The sequence below is a fragment of the Eleginops maclovinus genome, chromosome 23 (genome assembly GCF_036324505.1).
Source record: "Eleginops maclovinus isolate JMC-PN-2008 ecotype Puerto Natales chromosome 23, JC_Emac_rtc_rv5, whole genome shotgun sequence".
Taxonomy (NCBI): Eukaryota; Metazoa; Chordata; class Actinopteri; order Perciformes; family Eleginopidae; genus Eleginops; species Eleginops maclovinus.
The window spans coordinates 25,287,270-25,303,081 of NC_086371.1; the positions used below are offsets into that span (position 1 = coordinate 25,287,270).

Genomic DNA, 15,812 nt, shown 5'->3' on the forward strand with positions numbered 1-15,812 from the left:
GTAAAAGTCAATTGTCAAAGAAAAACTTTAAATGTCAAAAGTCAAAGTAGTGACAGATTAAAATAAAAAAAAAAACGCTGACAGGCCAAGTAAATCCCAGTTAAAGTGTTGCCTGCCACTCGTCCACCGGCAGACTGACAAGACATCGATCCTTTATTGCTTCTAATTTATCTATATATCAATGCCTATCATCTATCCCTAATGACGTTGTTTAATTGTTTGCCTGACTGAACATCGTCATCGTATTCCTTATACTGTATATATATATATATATATATATAATTGTATTCTTCAGTCAAATGACAGCGAGGGTTTTCACCCAAAAATGTGTGGGGCCACGATGTACAGGGAAGTACCCGGTTGTGTTGCTCTCATGCAAACAACTGAATGCTGAAAGAGACAGTTTCAAGCTACGGACTTTCAGACCTTTTTCTTCAACCAGGGAAGCTTCCTCGACAGAAAGCATGGTTGAGTTTCTTGGCTTCAGATCCCTAGATTGGCTTCTGGTTTCATATTAAATGAAGGAGCAGGATTTATTTTTCCTCCTACATGTCAGAAGCGATTGACCCGTTCTCAACATCCCTATGTTGCATTGCTGTTGCCTTTTGAAGCTTTGAGCAGTGCTGGGCTTTGCTTTTTGTGTTTGATTCATGACAGCTGGCATCCTGCTGTGTTGTGAACGGAGCGTTATGGCCTGTCTTAAAGCCTGACACTTTTCTAGTCTTTGTCTTATAAACCCCATAAGCAGACCTCTTTGCCCAAACACTGGGACAGGATGTATGAGCACCTTTAGTACACAAGAACATGGCAACATGCAAAATGACATTCATGTGTGTGAAACCTCTGCAACCACTCAGACAGTATCCATTATGTTGCTCTTTGATCACAATTATACTCATTACGGCTCCTCTATTACCTCCGCTTTTCATAAACAAGGAAGTGAAGGAAAGAGAAGGTGGAGGCTTCGTGATTCAGAGCCCCTGAGAGTGTGTGTGAGATTTGATTAGAATTGTGCAGGTGACACTGAATGTACCAAGGGTTCTGGTGCATCTTAAGGGGGAGTGCTGCGCAGTGAGGAGCCAAAGCTCAGCCCAACTGCTTCACTGCTTTTATTGATAGATTGGATGAGCTAGCCCGGTGCTGCAGAACAAGTTTGACCAATATGATGAAGTTTGATCTATTAAACGGTCTCAAAGAAACCCTTAGATGTCCTCTAATGCCAGGCTGCTACACACAGTCTGTCTTCACCCCCACCAGCCATCAGCCATGATGCTCATTCAATGAACTCATTCTGCAAGGCTCTTGTGTGGCATTCAAGTGGAAACATACAACTTCTAAACACCCTCCCCAAGCTTTTCCAAGTGATGCTAATGCTGGTGCCACGAGATTGCTTTCTGTTTCCCTCACAGAATACTACTGTTGACAAGTTGAGCAAGCTATACCGACCACGATGGAAAACGCAATATTTTTAATTTCAGGATTTTATGACTGAGAGTAATCACGACACAAGCCATCCGTCCAAGCACTAAGCTATATGCAAATATGAACATTACCAATATGCATGGCATCATCTGGTGACTTTTTGAAACTTTTGCTGCTACTTTATTTGGACAAATAGTTGGTAACACTGCACAGGGCAAACTGCGGCTTTATGCCTTAAAGGGAGCCTTCCTTTTCTCCAAGATGGTACCCACTGGAAGTCAGAATTGCACGGTGAATGCTCACAGGGAACCCACGAAACACAGGTGTCATTGCTCTACAGACAATTCACAGATAAAACCAATCACTCACACTTTTAGCATGCTTGTTTTCTCCATTAAGTTATTTATCACTATAGCAAAACAGTCCCAGCTTAAGGCATGGCGCTTATAGAGTGGTGCAGGAATGAGTCTCTAAACCCAGGAAAAACTATAAGTCATCATTTTACCACTTCCAGCTCCCTTGCCTCAAAGTCAACGTTTAAAAATGTTTGTGGTTGGATGCCTGAAAAATGTGTGTGGTTAACACAAGCTGAAAGATTTTAACATTTATTCTATAATACAAAATACGTCAGTAAATACCCTTCTCAATATTGTCAGAAGTTTCTCAATGTCATATAAACAGCAGACGTTAACAACGACTAAATCAGACGACTTAACGTCATCAATCTGATCATGAGTCCGCCTTTAGCTTGGCTTATTTTTTTTGTTTTATTACTTCTGGCTTTCACTTCAAAGATCACAAAGTGGTGTTAAATGTCAGTATGTGGAGATTATCCTGCTGAACAAAACGTATGATTATCATAGAGATTTGTTTACCACATATAGTGCAATATAACAGAATCCAATGGAAAAATCCCATTGCTTTTTTTGAGGGAGTGATGCTAGCTTCCGGGTTGGCTTACAAGAGTACATCCTGACTGCACCACTCTATGGTCTTCGAGTTGAACTGCGTGAAAAGAGAGATAACTCTTGTCTTATGAGTGATACTGTATGGTGAAAGAAGTTGAAGCCAAAAAGATATGGCTGAAAATTCCCAAAAAATCTTGTAGATGAACCTGAGTTGGGTCTATTGTTAATTGAATGCAGAATTGAGTGAAATTAAATAAATCAGATTGATGTTAATGAAGATAATGTAATGTTGAGTTAAGACTCTGTCATTTTAAATTGATTAGACCTTTCCATTCATATGAATACTACAGCAATATGTCTGTTCTAAGTCAACTGCACTTTGCATGTTTAGATTTAAAGTAGGTAAAGCTCTCCTTCAGCTTCACAGTACAGTGCCAATGAACTATTAAGCTAGCTTCCTGTTAATATACGGATTACCTCAGTCTGTAAAACATTGTACCCATCCATCTGAAACTGACACAGCATTTATCTGTTTATCTCATTGATGCAATGTTCCATCTCCATAGAGTTTTGTAGCTCACTGAAGTAACTGCTTTCACCCGAGCTTTTTTTTGGTTATTAAAGATGGCTGCCTTTCTTTGTCTGTTCATTCGGCTGTGGTGGCCATCACTTCGCATTTTACCGAAGCAGTATCTCTTCTCTTTGTTCCAAACAAACTCCAAATCTGAAACGCATCGCTTCCACTTCATCGCAGGGGTGGGAATACTCTCTCAGAAATAAACACTTTCCTGCCCGATTCCTTCACTCTGAGTCCTTCTGTGGCACATATAACAGGAAGATATGTGTGCAGGGAGACGGATAAGAGTATATTGTGGCCAGGTAAGTCAGTGAGACTTTGCAGTTGTAATAATAGAAGTGGGGGGGGGGCACTGTGGATTAGCTGCAGTAGCGCTTTGTGCCGTAAACTAATCCAGCAGGTTTCACATTAAATGCTACCCTGTGGCAACACTGTGATACCGCTTCTGTGTGTTTATGCTGATGTTATTACCTCCTCAGAGTTGGTGTGGAAGGTGAAGTAGCCTCAGGTGATGTTGTGTTGACCTCTGTAGCACTGCCATAGGGTGTCTAGTGATTGATTTGTTTACATGATTATTAGTCTTGTCCTTCACATATGCTATATCAGAGTGACAGGATCATGGATGAATTCTGAATAATATCTTATTTTCATGATATAATTGATGCAAAGAGGGTGCTACATACTGAATGAAAAATATGGCATATTACTGTTCAAGAGGCCCTATTATGCTTTTTTGGGTTTCAAGGTTCAAGGGGTTTTATTATCAGATGCACAGTAGCTACACTGTAGTTATGGCAATAAAAATCTTAGATCCCGAGCTCCTCCAACAATACAACATATTATAAAGGACATAACACAAAATAATAAAATAAAGATAATACAAATAAAAATAAATACTGCAAAATGAAACAGAGTATTTTAAATTAGAGTAGAACAGTGCAGGTATTTTGTTAGACCAGTGTATAAGTAATGCAGATGAAGTATATACATGTTTGGAAAATAAATAAACACAATAAGCTAAATTATGCAGGGAATGTTGAAAGTGATCATTTAGCTTATTGTGTTTATTTAGCTATTTTTCCCTTTCCTGTGTGTATAATAATATTGCTTTTTGTGCATGTAAATGGTCTTCAAAGGTTAAAATCCCTGAGTTTCCTCCAGAGGGAGTTTTTCTACCCCCCCCCCCCCCCCACCTTTCCTGAAACGGCTCCATCGGACTCCTTTGATAACTTCCAGTACATAGTGACATCACTATGCAACACTCGCTCTCTTATTGGCTAGCGCTTCCACACATTGTACGTGATAGGCTAAAGGTCAGGTCATGTCTTAGCAGTTGACCAATCCCAACAGAGCTAGCCAGCTAACCAATCAGAGCAGACTGGGCTCTGGTTTCAGACAGAGGGTGAAAAGAGGTGCTGCAGCACAGGCAGTATGAGAAAAGTAAAGAGCTTTCTGAACATTAAAGCATGGAGACATGTCCCAGTGGACACTAAATACTAATATCAACCTGGACATGAGCATGTCAAGCTTTCTTCATTTACAACACTATTTTTTTGGTCAGATTGTTTTTGTCTGTTTTGCTACACCTATGTCCAAGCTGTACAGACGCTGGCTGTCAGGGTTTCACTCCAAATGAATCGTCACATTTTCTCAAAACCTGGAACACACCCCGGGATTTCTGGATGGGGAGAATGCTAAACAAACATGCTCAGTCTGAATGCTGGTCTTCCTCAGAGCCGCTCTCCAGACTCTTCACACAGTGCTGGTGTGCAGCAGATGGCGTACTGTATGCTCACTGTGTTCAATGGGGAAACAATGATAAACTCTCCAGCAACTCTCCTGCCTGCAGACACAGAGTAGGAACAAAAGTTTTATCTTCCCTTCTGCCGCCTGCTGATGACAAACAGGTTTTGGAAAATCTACCAAACTGAAGGCCCTTACGTGTATTCATCAACATTTTCTCCACGATCTTATTCAATGAAGATAAATCATCAAAGAGTTTTTCTCTCTGACTGAACATTCTGGAGTCTGGGAAGGAAAGGGCTTCCAGCCAAAGTTCAGTTAGCTAAAGAAATGTCACTTCCTTGCCTGGCCCTTGGGCTTGGCAGCACACACACTGTGGCTTGGACTTCCTGTGGGAACACCTCTTGAAAACTGCTAAAGAGGCCACAACTATAATTACTAGGCAACAAAACACTGGGTACCTTATTCATTCCAGTGGGACTCACTGGTTCATTGGAGGGCTACCGTCTTAGCAATCTGGCTCAAAAGGAAAAAAAAAAAAAACATTAGTTGGCAACTGTAGCATTCATTAGCCTTTTAGTCCACCAGCAGTGAGATAGAGAATACAATAATAAAGGTATTCTGATTCTGATGAGGGGGTCATTATTGAAAAAGAACGCCTGACAGGACGATCATGATCAAATGATCGTATTGCTTTCGCTAAGAGAAAAATACTCTGTTTCTCTGTGTACCAACAGCAACTTCATTTAAAATGGAGGTTGCAATGATGGAGGTTTTCTGTAACCGTCCACTTCTGTCTAAAGTTTATTTTTCATAAACAAGTCCTTAAACACTGCAGAGCCCGTACCATGTTCCCTTTAGTGTTTACTTCTGTCTGTCTTCTTCTGCTGTTTCCGTTAGTGTTTACTTCCTGTCTGTCTTCTTCTGCTGTTTCCGTTAGTGTTTACTTCCTGTCTGTCTTCTTCTGCTGTTTCCGTTAGTGTTTACTTCCTGTCTGTCGTCTTCTGTTAATTTCTCTGACGTCCAGTCTTTAAACATCTTTCCTTCTCTCTCTTGATCGTTCTTAGCAACGGTCATTATTTTGCATAGCAGCGGTGTGTTATTGAGTTTTAACAACCTCTGAAATGTCCGAATTGACCAATTAGAATCAAGTAGTCTTCCAAGGCGTAACATAGTTTTATGTAAACTTCAATCCTTAGTGGGGTATTTTCTGGTTCACTGCAATTGTCAAGCTAAGATTGTAAAATGTAGAAATCATTAAAAGTTTAAAGTGGTTGTTCTGTTGATGGTATCCTCTGTATATTCCGACAGAGTGTGAGGCCGGCAGACGGCAGGTTTTTGATGTGGTTTTATTCTGTCTGAGGCGCTGACACCCAGCCACAGTGGTGTGCCATCTCTGGAGTCACTCACCTGTGTAGTGAAGAATAAAGCTGTTTTGATAAGTGTCACAATATGCAAATAAAGATGTCAAAGTATTACATGACATGCTGAGGAAACATTTCCATAAATGAATAACAGTATTTTTTTCTAAGTTAGATTTCCCTAATCTAGATTCATGTTTGATCAATTTCATCTTTGTGAAATTAATACTTTTTTTAAATGTCCCCTTTCTGTGGAGCTGTACGTATGAAACATTTTTTAACACAGTACATATTTGCAGCATTAACAACCTGTTACTACCCATTTATCATATTGAACTTATATAGTACATCTTTTTTATTATATTGTCTTAATCGTTTTTACAAAAATGCAAATTTCACTCACTCTCCCATCCAATTGTTTTTGATTTGTTACATAAAATACTTTTGTTGGGCGTGTGATAAGATCTTGTCTAAATGTTTCCCACTGTTAACAGTTTTTATGCTAAGCAATGCTAACCAGCTCCTGGCTGCAGCTTAGGATGCATGACTCTTCCCATTTTACACTCAGCCATTATCCAAAAAAACATATTTACCAAATGTTGAACTTTTGCTTAAACATCAGAAGGAAACTGCACAAAGGTTGAAGACATCATCACCATATGCATAGGTCACGTGGTAAAATTAACATTCAGTACAATACTTCAAACACACATTAATCCCTGTAGTCATTGTGGTGAGTGCACTACAATGACTTGACAGCTACATTTTTACTTTTCCATTTGAATAAATAATCACTCAGAGTTTTTATTTTAATCATGCTAAACATCCAAATTGTTTCCACTGTGCCAGAGTAACCTCCTCTCATCCACAGCTCCTGGGTCTCAAACAGAACAGCAGAACAGTGCTGCTTTAAAAAGAGGCTAAATCAGTCATAACAGCTGTGCCCAACTGTACCGTACCATGTTAACCAGGAGCATGGGTAACAATAATTCCTTATAATTAAAAATGTCATTGTTTAGGATCTTTAATGGTCAGAAAGTAGTGGCATATGAAGACCTTTGATTCATTGTTTTGAGATAACTGGGAATACATTTGTTATTATTTACAATTAAGTAAATCAATTTGACTAGCAGTTGATTGGCCTATGGGAATGCCGAGAAATGTTTTACCCGCTAGCTGTATATATGTTTTTTTTTTTCTTCCTGTTTTAGAGTGGACGTCTTGTCCTGTCATTTATTTTGTGAACCTTTTTCTCTGTAAACAAAAGCACTAAAATCTATTTTTTGCGAAGCAAGCCATCTTATAGTTTTTCTTAGTTATTTCAGCAACACGTTTTGTATCACATGTTATCAATGGCTTCTTTAATCTTCTCTAAAATCTCCTCATTGCGAGCTCTCTGAAGTCTTATAAATGTTTCAAGTCATCTCACTTGAGTGATCGTGAGGGTTAGAGTTAGGGTTAGGTGTGTATTACGAAATACTTCTTTGTACTTTGACATTTTTATGCTGTATTGCTTTTACATTATTATATTTCCCAATTTATATTCTGGATGCCGGATACACATTTTGGAAAACTAGTCCAAATTCTCCCCTGAACTGTGCGTTAAATTTACAAATCCATTTACACAGTTAATGAATCTGTTGCCTCAGATTAGCAACTGATCTAAATGCCAATATTTATGACTTAGACTTTGTGTGTGTGACCTGAGCCTAGGCCCGGCCCTGACCAATATGCCGCCCTAGGCAAGATTTTAGCTTGCGCCCCAATCATGGCTCTGTATGCAATGTTAGCGTAGTTTCCTTAGCATTCGCCTATACTGCCTATGCCCAGGGCCGGCCCTGGTTAAGAGAAAGATGTATGCTTAAGGGCGCCACAACAGGGCGCACCCCACCAATTCGGCAGCACCCCCCACCAATTCGGCGCCCTAGGCAGGCGCCTAGTTCGCCTATGCCCAGGGCCGGCCCTGCCTGAGCCGAACATGACCCCATAGGAGCATTAAAAGGGACCTTCAGTGTTTCCTGTGAATCAGTTTGTAAAAGTTTGATGATGTGTTGCTGGCATGAGATAGGAAGGCCTCTGGTCAGAGAGCGTTCCGTGTGATATGTGGACAAAGTGAGTTGTGGCGTAGTGTCGGGCTGCGGCGCTCCACAAAGGCTGTTTGTTCAACCAACAATGTTTTATGTATGTGGTTAGTCTTTCATCAGCACACTCAGTATTCAATTTACATACTGTCTACTGATCCGGCACTGAATGTTAAGCTGTTCAGCCACTTTATTGTGACACCCAGATGTGTGTGGAAGTCTTTGTGTATGTGTGTCTCTTAGACAGATTGCTTTGCCCCCTTCGCCCCCACCCCCCACCTGTGGTTGAGCAGTATTGTGTTCTGGTAGTAATGATGGGTTCTGTGCCTCCCAGTCTCCCTCCCAGCAGGACACACACATAAAAGGGTCTTTCTCAGGGCAGCCATTCCCATGTGTGTGTATGTGTTGTTTTTCGTGATACCGTGTGTGTGTGAGCATATGTGCGCATCTTTGTGTGATTCTAAGAGTCATTCTCGGCGGTGCATGCTGATTGTGCCTCATACTGTGCGCGTGTCCAACCCATCTAGGTTCAGACTCGCTCTCTGTCTCTGCCTCTATCTCTCTCGCCCCGCTCCTTCACTCCCAGCTCGTCCTTTTTCCATCCATCTCTCCGTTCCCCCATTTTACCTCCCACTATGACATTTCTGCTGTCCTCACACAACTTCTCTGCAATTTCCCTATGCGTATCAGCTATTGGATTTTACCAGGGGAGCCTTTCCTTTTTGCTATTGCAAATCGAAGCAGCCACACTTCAGGAAACAGCAGTGTAGCTCTTGGAGAAACTTTGGCTTCCACACAATCACTCTAGCAAACTCTAGCAAAGAACGTCATCACACCTGGTGTGAGCGTCCACTGAAGTGTTCTACATCCATCTGCCAAAGTCTCAGATGGATGTATCACACTAACAAACTAATACAGTAGGATTTGATGCAGCACCTTTTTGACAAAAGCCCCTTTATATCAGCACTTAAACTGGGAACATTTATCTAAGAAATTTAAATTCAACGGTTATTATCAAGTTAGTAACCAAGCAAAGCGTATAACCCCAATGAGTTTGCCTACGGACCGTCTTTACATTTTTCCCATATCAGCTTTTTATTCAACAAAATGATGTCTATTGGTGAACAAATAATGCAAACTAAACAGAAGAGAGATAACATGACGAATAATGACTGACTTGTGTTAACCTATCTGATTTAGCAGGATAGAACTCAGCTCACCAGCTACAGTCATTCATCAAATATCCCTCTGAATATAATCACGTTTTTACCAACTTTTTGAACAAAGTCGCATAGGTTATTCTGTCAATAGTATTGAAAAGTTGGCTGATTATGACTGTAGAATTTCCTGGAGTGACCTGGCCTTGACTCTCGGTTAGACATGTCTACCCTCTTACTCTTTTAATACTTATCTCCTTCTTCCTTCTCCTAGGTGTGTTGCCATCCTTGGCAACCATCTTCCCCTTCCTTCCCCCACCGACTGACTGTGTTGAAGCTCACAAAGTGTGCTCAGCTGAACCCCAGTGTGAGGCGTTGTACCGTGGGTTGGAGCTCTGTGCAGCCGAGGCTGCGGTGTCCCCTCTCGGAGAGCAGGTGGCTGCAGAGTGTCTGGAGGGACAGGACGCTCTGCTGGCTAAACACCCGGCTCTCCTGGCCTGCAAGTGCCAGCGTGGATTCCGCAAGGAGGAGCAGTGTCTGCGCATCTACTGGAGGGTCCGTCTGATGCCAGGTCAGTAGGGCTGCTGCTGGGGTGGGCTGTGAGATACACTTTTTAGGGGCATATGTAAAGCTGGGTCTCCCTTTATGGACATCTACCTCATTATCAAGTGCAAATTCATGGGGGGCAAAACCTAACCAACAATGGACTTGGTGAGAGGTGAGGTACACTCTGGAAAGGTCACCAGCTTATCACAGGGTTTCAAGCTGCTTGGAACCAAACATTTCTTTAATCAAAGGTGAAAAGTTCATAGGCGCTTTATCAGAATCAAAATCAGAATCAGAATTACTTTATCAGTCACACAGCGGGGACATTTACAGAGTTACAGCAAAAGTGACTTATATAAATAAAAAAAATTAAAAAATCAGTACTCATCCATGGCTAAAAAAAGGGAAAATTGGAATTATTAAAATAATGTTTTACCAGCAAAAAATGGTTATGTAGCTGGATATAATCTTTTTTTCCTAATAACCAAAAAGCACCTGCACCAAAAACGTGTTACCTTATCACACAATCCTCTACTTCCTATGCCTCTCAGCAGCAAACGCTATTCAAAAAGATATATAAATTGTGCATTTTTGAGGGACTATTTTTAGGAGTGCATTAATCTACATTCGGTGATCCACTGAGCATTGATGGCAGAAGGTCAAAGTGTGTGGATTGATTCTAAACAAACAGAAATGTGGCTCTTTCATTACACGCTGTGCCAAGGCACACTGACACACTGTTGGCAGAACCATTAAAACATTTCCTTATATTTTTAGGTCTCTAAATTGTAACTGAATTCATAGAAATGTATGATACTACTACTGATATTGCTTCTTCTTTTTAGTCAGGTTGTCATGTAGTAGTTCAGTCATGACAAACCAGTATAACATTATGAAACGTTTTTTTTTTTTACTAATATTGAAGCTTTCCACCAAATTCCAAACACATTAAACACTCAGGAAAGGTTTCCCATAGGCGCACAAACAAATACAACTTTATGCAGTGCTCTTTCTGGCAGGTTTCTGTAATTGTGTATTATTTACTTGTGAAAAACCAAGAAGAAAAGATTCATTTATATATGTACTTCACAAATGGAATGGTAGGAGAGGAGGTCACCTCACACATCACCGATTCCAGCTTAATCCTTGACATCTGTAACATATTTAAAGTTTGTCTCCCATCAATTAAAATAAATCAGCCACACTACACGCTTCATGCACATTATAGAAATCAATTTGCACGTGTTTAAGGTGAAACATCTGAGATCAACCTGGTTTGCAGCAATTGACACAAATAGAGACACCCAGAGGAACATCCTGGAATAGACTGGAAAACCAATCTGTTGGCTCTAGCCGCACAGAATTGGCAGTATAGTGTGATGCCTTAAAAACACATTGACAGTTATGTAATAATTTCTAGAGGTTGGAGACGTTTATAACATAACCTTTAACTGAACACCTCTGAGCAAAACTGGTTCACTTCTACTTTTACGATAGACGAAGCAATAATCCAAAACCAGCCTGATGTAGAACTACAGTAAAAAAGACCTCACTCTGAGAACACACACACACACGCACACACACACGCACACACACACACACACACACACACACACACACACACACACACACACACACACACACACACACACACACACACACACACACACACACACACACACACACACACACACACACACACAAACACACACACACACACACACACACACACACACACACACACACACACACACACACACACACACACACACACACACACACACAGAAGCACATCCGGAGTGCTGGTGTAATATGTGCATCAGTATGAGAGCTAACACTAGCCAGCGGACTCCTCCCCTGTGGCCTGTTAGTCAGTGGAGCATTAGTGTAATTACACACTCTTCAGTTCCTAACGCTGCTAGGCTGCTCTAGCGTGTCATTACCATAAATATATAGCCTAGAATAGGATTTACATACATAAACACTTTACATGCTATTACATTCTTGATTGAGTTTGAACTTTTGAGTGTGTTGGAATAATTCTCAGCATACAGCCTGTCCACTAGTCCATCAAGGCTCTGCTAAAGGGTTTCACATTGGTTCTTAAGCTGTCTTCAGTAACATGAGCCAAGGGTGACTTTGGGTTTGTTTACCTATCTTTCCCTACCTTATCCTCATGTTGGCCACATGGATTTAAAGGTAATGTTTCATGGCAAAAATGTAAGACTTTCAGAGATGTTTATGTGTTGTGTTTCAGAGATATCTCCTGAAATTAGCATCCTAGCCGACTAGCCCCATCTTGCCCTGTCCTGTAACACCACTTCTAGAGGCAATAGTGAGTCACTGTGGTGTCTGACCTCAGTCCAACAGGAGGGGATAACATTTTTTGAAAATTCTGCATCATTGGTTTGTTTTATATGTGAACATTTATTTTGTTAGACCACTCAAATGTTTATGTCAATTTCCTACTGCCAGGAGCAGCTTTGCTGCGAGTGCCTTCAGTAAGTCAGCTAGAATTCAGCCAGCACAAACCCCAGCCTAGGGGATCAGCAAACTTTATATTGCTCCTGTTAGATGAGTCAGACCAGCTCTCCACCGGCCGGAAGAGACTCTCTGTAGCTCAGGTTTCTGACGGCTAATTTGAGTTTTTGCAGTTGCTGACAGAAGCCGCCAATTGCAGACCCGTAACTTTCACAGCGGTTTGGTCCCCTGGTGACCGGGAGGACAAGTAGAAGATGCGCAATCATTGTATTGTTTCTGCCTCTTTGGATTTAGCCCAGTAAACAATCTAACACATTGTACAATTTATGTGCAGCGCCTGGTTTGTGGCACAGTAAAATCATGGCTAGCTGATGTAGGCAGACACCATATTCCTTTCTATACCTAATTCTAATCGTAAAAGTGTTATTTTGACCAGTTTGGTCGAATTCTGCTTATTCTTGCCTACTGTATAGATGGATAGCAGAGGTTTTTTAGATTGTATGATCCAGTAGAAGTGAAAAACGTCCCCCTCATTATTTATAGCAGGTGGCAGACTTAACATATTGCTGTAAATAGTTTTTATGTGATGCTTGGATATAAAGTAAATCCTATTTTACTTTAAACAAAGATTATATTGAGTGAGATGAATAGATTGATGCAACTCTCATTGATCTTGATCTTGATCTTCATTCTCGGAAAATAAGTAGTTTTACAAAATGTTTGAAGGTTTAATTAAATACCATCCGCACAGATACCAAACACAGCACCGTGATATGGTAAAACAACTCACTATCTCCAGTGACTTTAAATTGGGCTGTTTTGAGCTACAATGTAGTTTAGTGCAGATATTCTTGGACCACAGAGGATGAATCCTAATGTCTTTGGTGATCCCTTCATCCTTCATCTTAACACATTTTGGATGAATTTTCACAACATATGGTGCCACAGGATGAGTCACAATCACTAGAGACTCAAACAGGAATGTAAGGAAGCTAACATTTTAGCGTTTGCAAAGGGTATTGTTACTTCAGAGACCCCTCTGCACCGCAGGAGAGGCTTTTGTTCTTCTAATTAGATTTTGTGAAGTAAATGTGAAAGCAATGCAGTGAACGTCACAAAATACACTGACAACTTAATTTAGTCATGGAACAGACGACAGCACGGAATCTTTCACACGGAGCTGCATGATGCTAACGTCAGCTCAGCCTGGTTTCATGTTATCTATCATTACAGTGTTGGGGGATTTCAACATTCTGTACATGTTGATATTGCAGATGACTCATGTTTACACGCATGAACCGAGGATATGAGGATTTTACACCACTCTCGTAACTCTTCCTGTTTTACCATCTACGGTTCCTCTTCTGTGGGTCATTGCTTACTCGCACGTCCATAAAATGCTATCATTACTCTTTGTGTCATCCCATAACCAGCCAGTATCACTTTGTTATCTGGAAAGAACATGTTGCAATTAAAACCTTCCTGTGTCAAACAGTTATCATCAAAGATTTTCTTTTGGCCTTTGAAATTCTTAACAGAAATCCAACAGGATACCTTATATTAGATCGGATACATTTCCTTAAGAATTCAGGCTTTCGTAATATGCCTAATGCTGATTTATATTTTGTCCGATGCTGAGGCCCTTCTGATTCATCAATAAGAAATAAACTTTCAACTTTTCTGTTGATGAATCAGCTTAGCTTTCCTTAGCTTTTGGTTTTATCCATCATTTAAAATCAATTCATGACCTCTTTCCAGCACATATGACGGAGGTTGTTTTGACTTTTATTGGTGTTTTTCTTTATATCTTTGTGTTGGTCACTCACATTTTCTTTCAAAAGCTACTTGTGTTCACATAGTTAGTGACCAATTGCTTGCCAATGTTTGTGTTCTCCTTTTCTCCAGGTGAGGATGAGTTGGAAATGTCTCCCTATGACGACACAATGATGGATTCTCACATGGCGTCCTTAGTGGCAGGTAAAACTCTGACACACACACACACACACACACACACACACACACACACACACACACACACACACACACACACACACACACACACACACACACACACACACACACATAGAAGCACATCCGGAGTGCTAGTGTAATATGTGCATCAGTAAGAGAGCTAACACTAGCCAGCGGTCTCCTCCCCTGTGGCCTGTTAGTCAGTAAGATAAGATAAGATAAACTTTATTTATCCCAAATTGGGAAATGTTTATGTTACAGCAGCTGTAAAACACCAAAGTATAGAGCCAATAACGTTCTATAGTTTATTCCTCTTTATTTTACTTATTTTATTTCAATCTGCTTCAAAGTTTGTGAGTTAATTGCCTCTAAACTTGTTTAAGTTGAAAACCAACCATTTTTACTTCGAGCACCAGGGCAAGAAAGAAATTGATTTCTCTCTTTAGTTTTTAGTTGGAACCACATTGCATAAAGTAAACATAGCTTAAAACCACTAGTTTACTTGCCTTTATCAATGCCTGCTAGATGTTTTAAAGTAATATAAAACGTTACAGCATACTCAGTTTCACAGGCCTCCCTTCTCCCAGAATGTAAAAATCGAACCAATAAAGTTTTAGAATTCTGAGCCTTTACAGTGTGAGAGTGCAAAGACGGCACTCTGCTAGTAAAACACAAAACTAATCAATATACTTTTTGAACGATTATTGTATGAGGCTATGCATTCTCATTCCCTCTTTACAACTGCACACACAGGGGTTTTTTGTTTTGCTTATTTCGACTTTACCCCTCCCCCAGCCTCCTCCTACATGCAGCTGGATGGTGAGAACCAGTGCCTGAAGGCAGCACAGGACTGCGGCCTGTACGAGAAGTGTGGCGCCCTGCGGTCAGAGTACGTCCTGGCCTGCACCAAACGGGTTCCATTGACCAGTCGGTGCAACCAGCACAAGTGCCACCGGGCCCTGCGCCGCTTCCTGGAGCGGGTGCCTGAGGAGTACAGCCTGGGGGTGCTGTTCTGCCCCTGCACCAACACACTGTGTGGGGAGAGGAGGAGGAAGACCATCGTACCCTCCTGCTCGTACCAGGACATGGACGGGCTGCAACCCAACTGCCTCCACCAGCAGAGCTTCTGCCGCCGAGACGACCTCTGCAGGTCAGACATGACGCTCAGACAGTGTATAGATGTATGGATGAGGCTGGTTGTAATTACAATATGAAAAAGGTTATTAGATTACAAGTTTGATTACATATTATTTTGCCGTGCTAATACCAAAGATATATACGGAAGATTATTGGGGCCACATGACAAAATAATTTTAGGATGTAACCAAAAGATAAAAAGTTAAGAAATGTGAGTTCTGACTTTATTCTCGGAATTCTTACATTAAAGTCTGAAATTTGAGATTAAATTAAAAATTCTGAGAAAAAAAGTCTGAATTCAGAAATAAAGTCAGAATAGACATATATATATATATATATATATATATATGTCTATTTTTTTTTCTGAGTTTAGTTTGGGAAAATCTAAGAATTCTGACTTTTTTTTTTATTCTGAGATTAGAGTTTTT

The 15,812-nt window shown here is 40.6% G+C and overlaps 1 protein-coding gene across 1 annotated transcript in view; it reads left to right on the plus strand.

The window, feature by feature from the left end:
• gfra3 (GDNF family receptor alpha 3) overlaps positions 1 to 15,812 on the plus strand; it is a 36,996-nt gene that overhangs the window by 7,558 nt on the left and 13,626 nt on the right. The window contains exons 2-4 of the mRNA XM_063875981.1: positions 9,524 to 9,820; positions 14,182 to 14,253; positions 15,043 to 15,397. Coding sequence (XP_063732051.1) covers positions 9,524 to 9,820; positions 14,182 to 14,253; positions 15,043 to 15,397 — 724 coding nt within the window. The remainder of the gene's footprint in view (positions 1 to 9,523; positions 9,821 to 14,181; positions 14,254 to 15,042; positions 15,398 to 15,812) is intronic.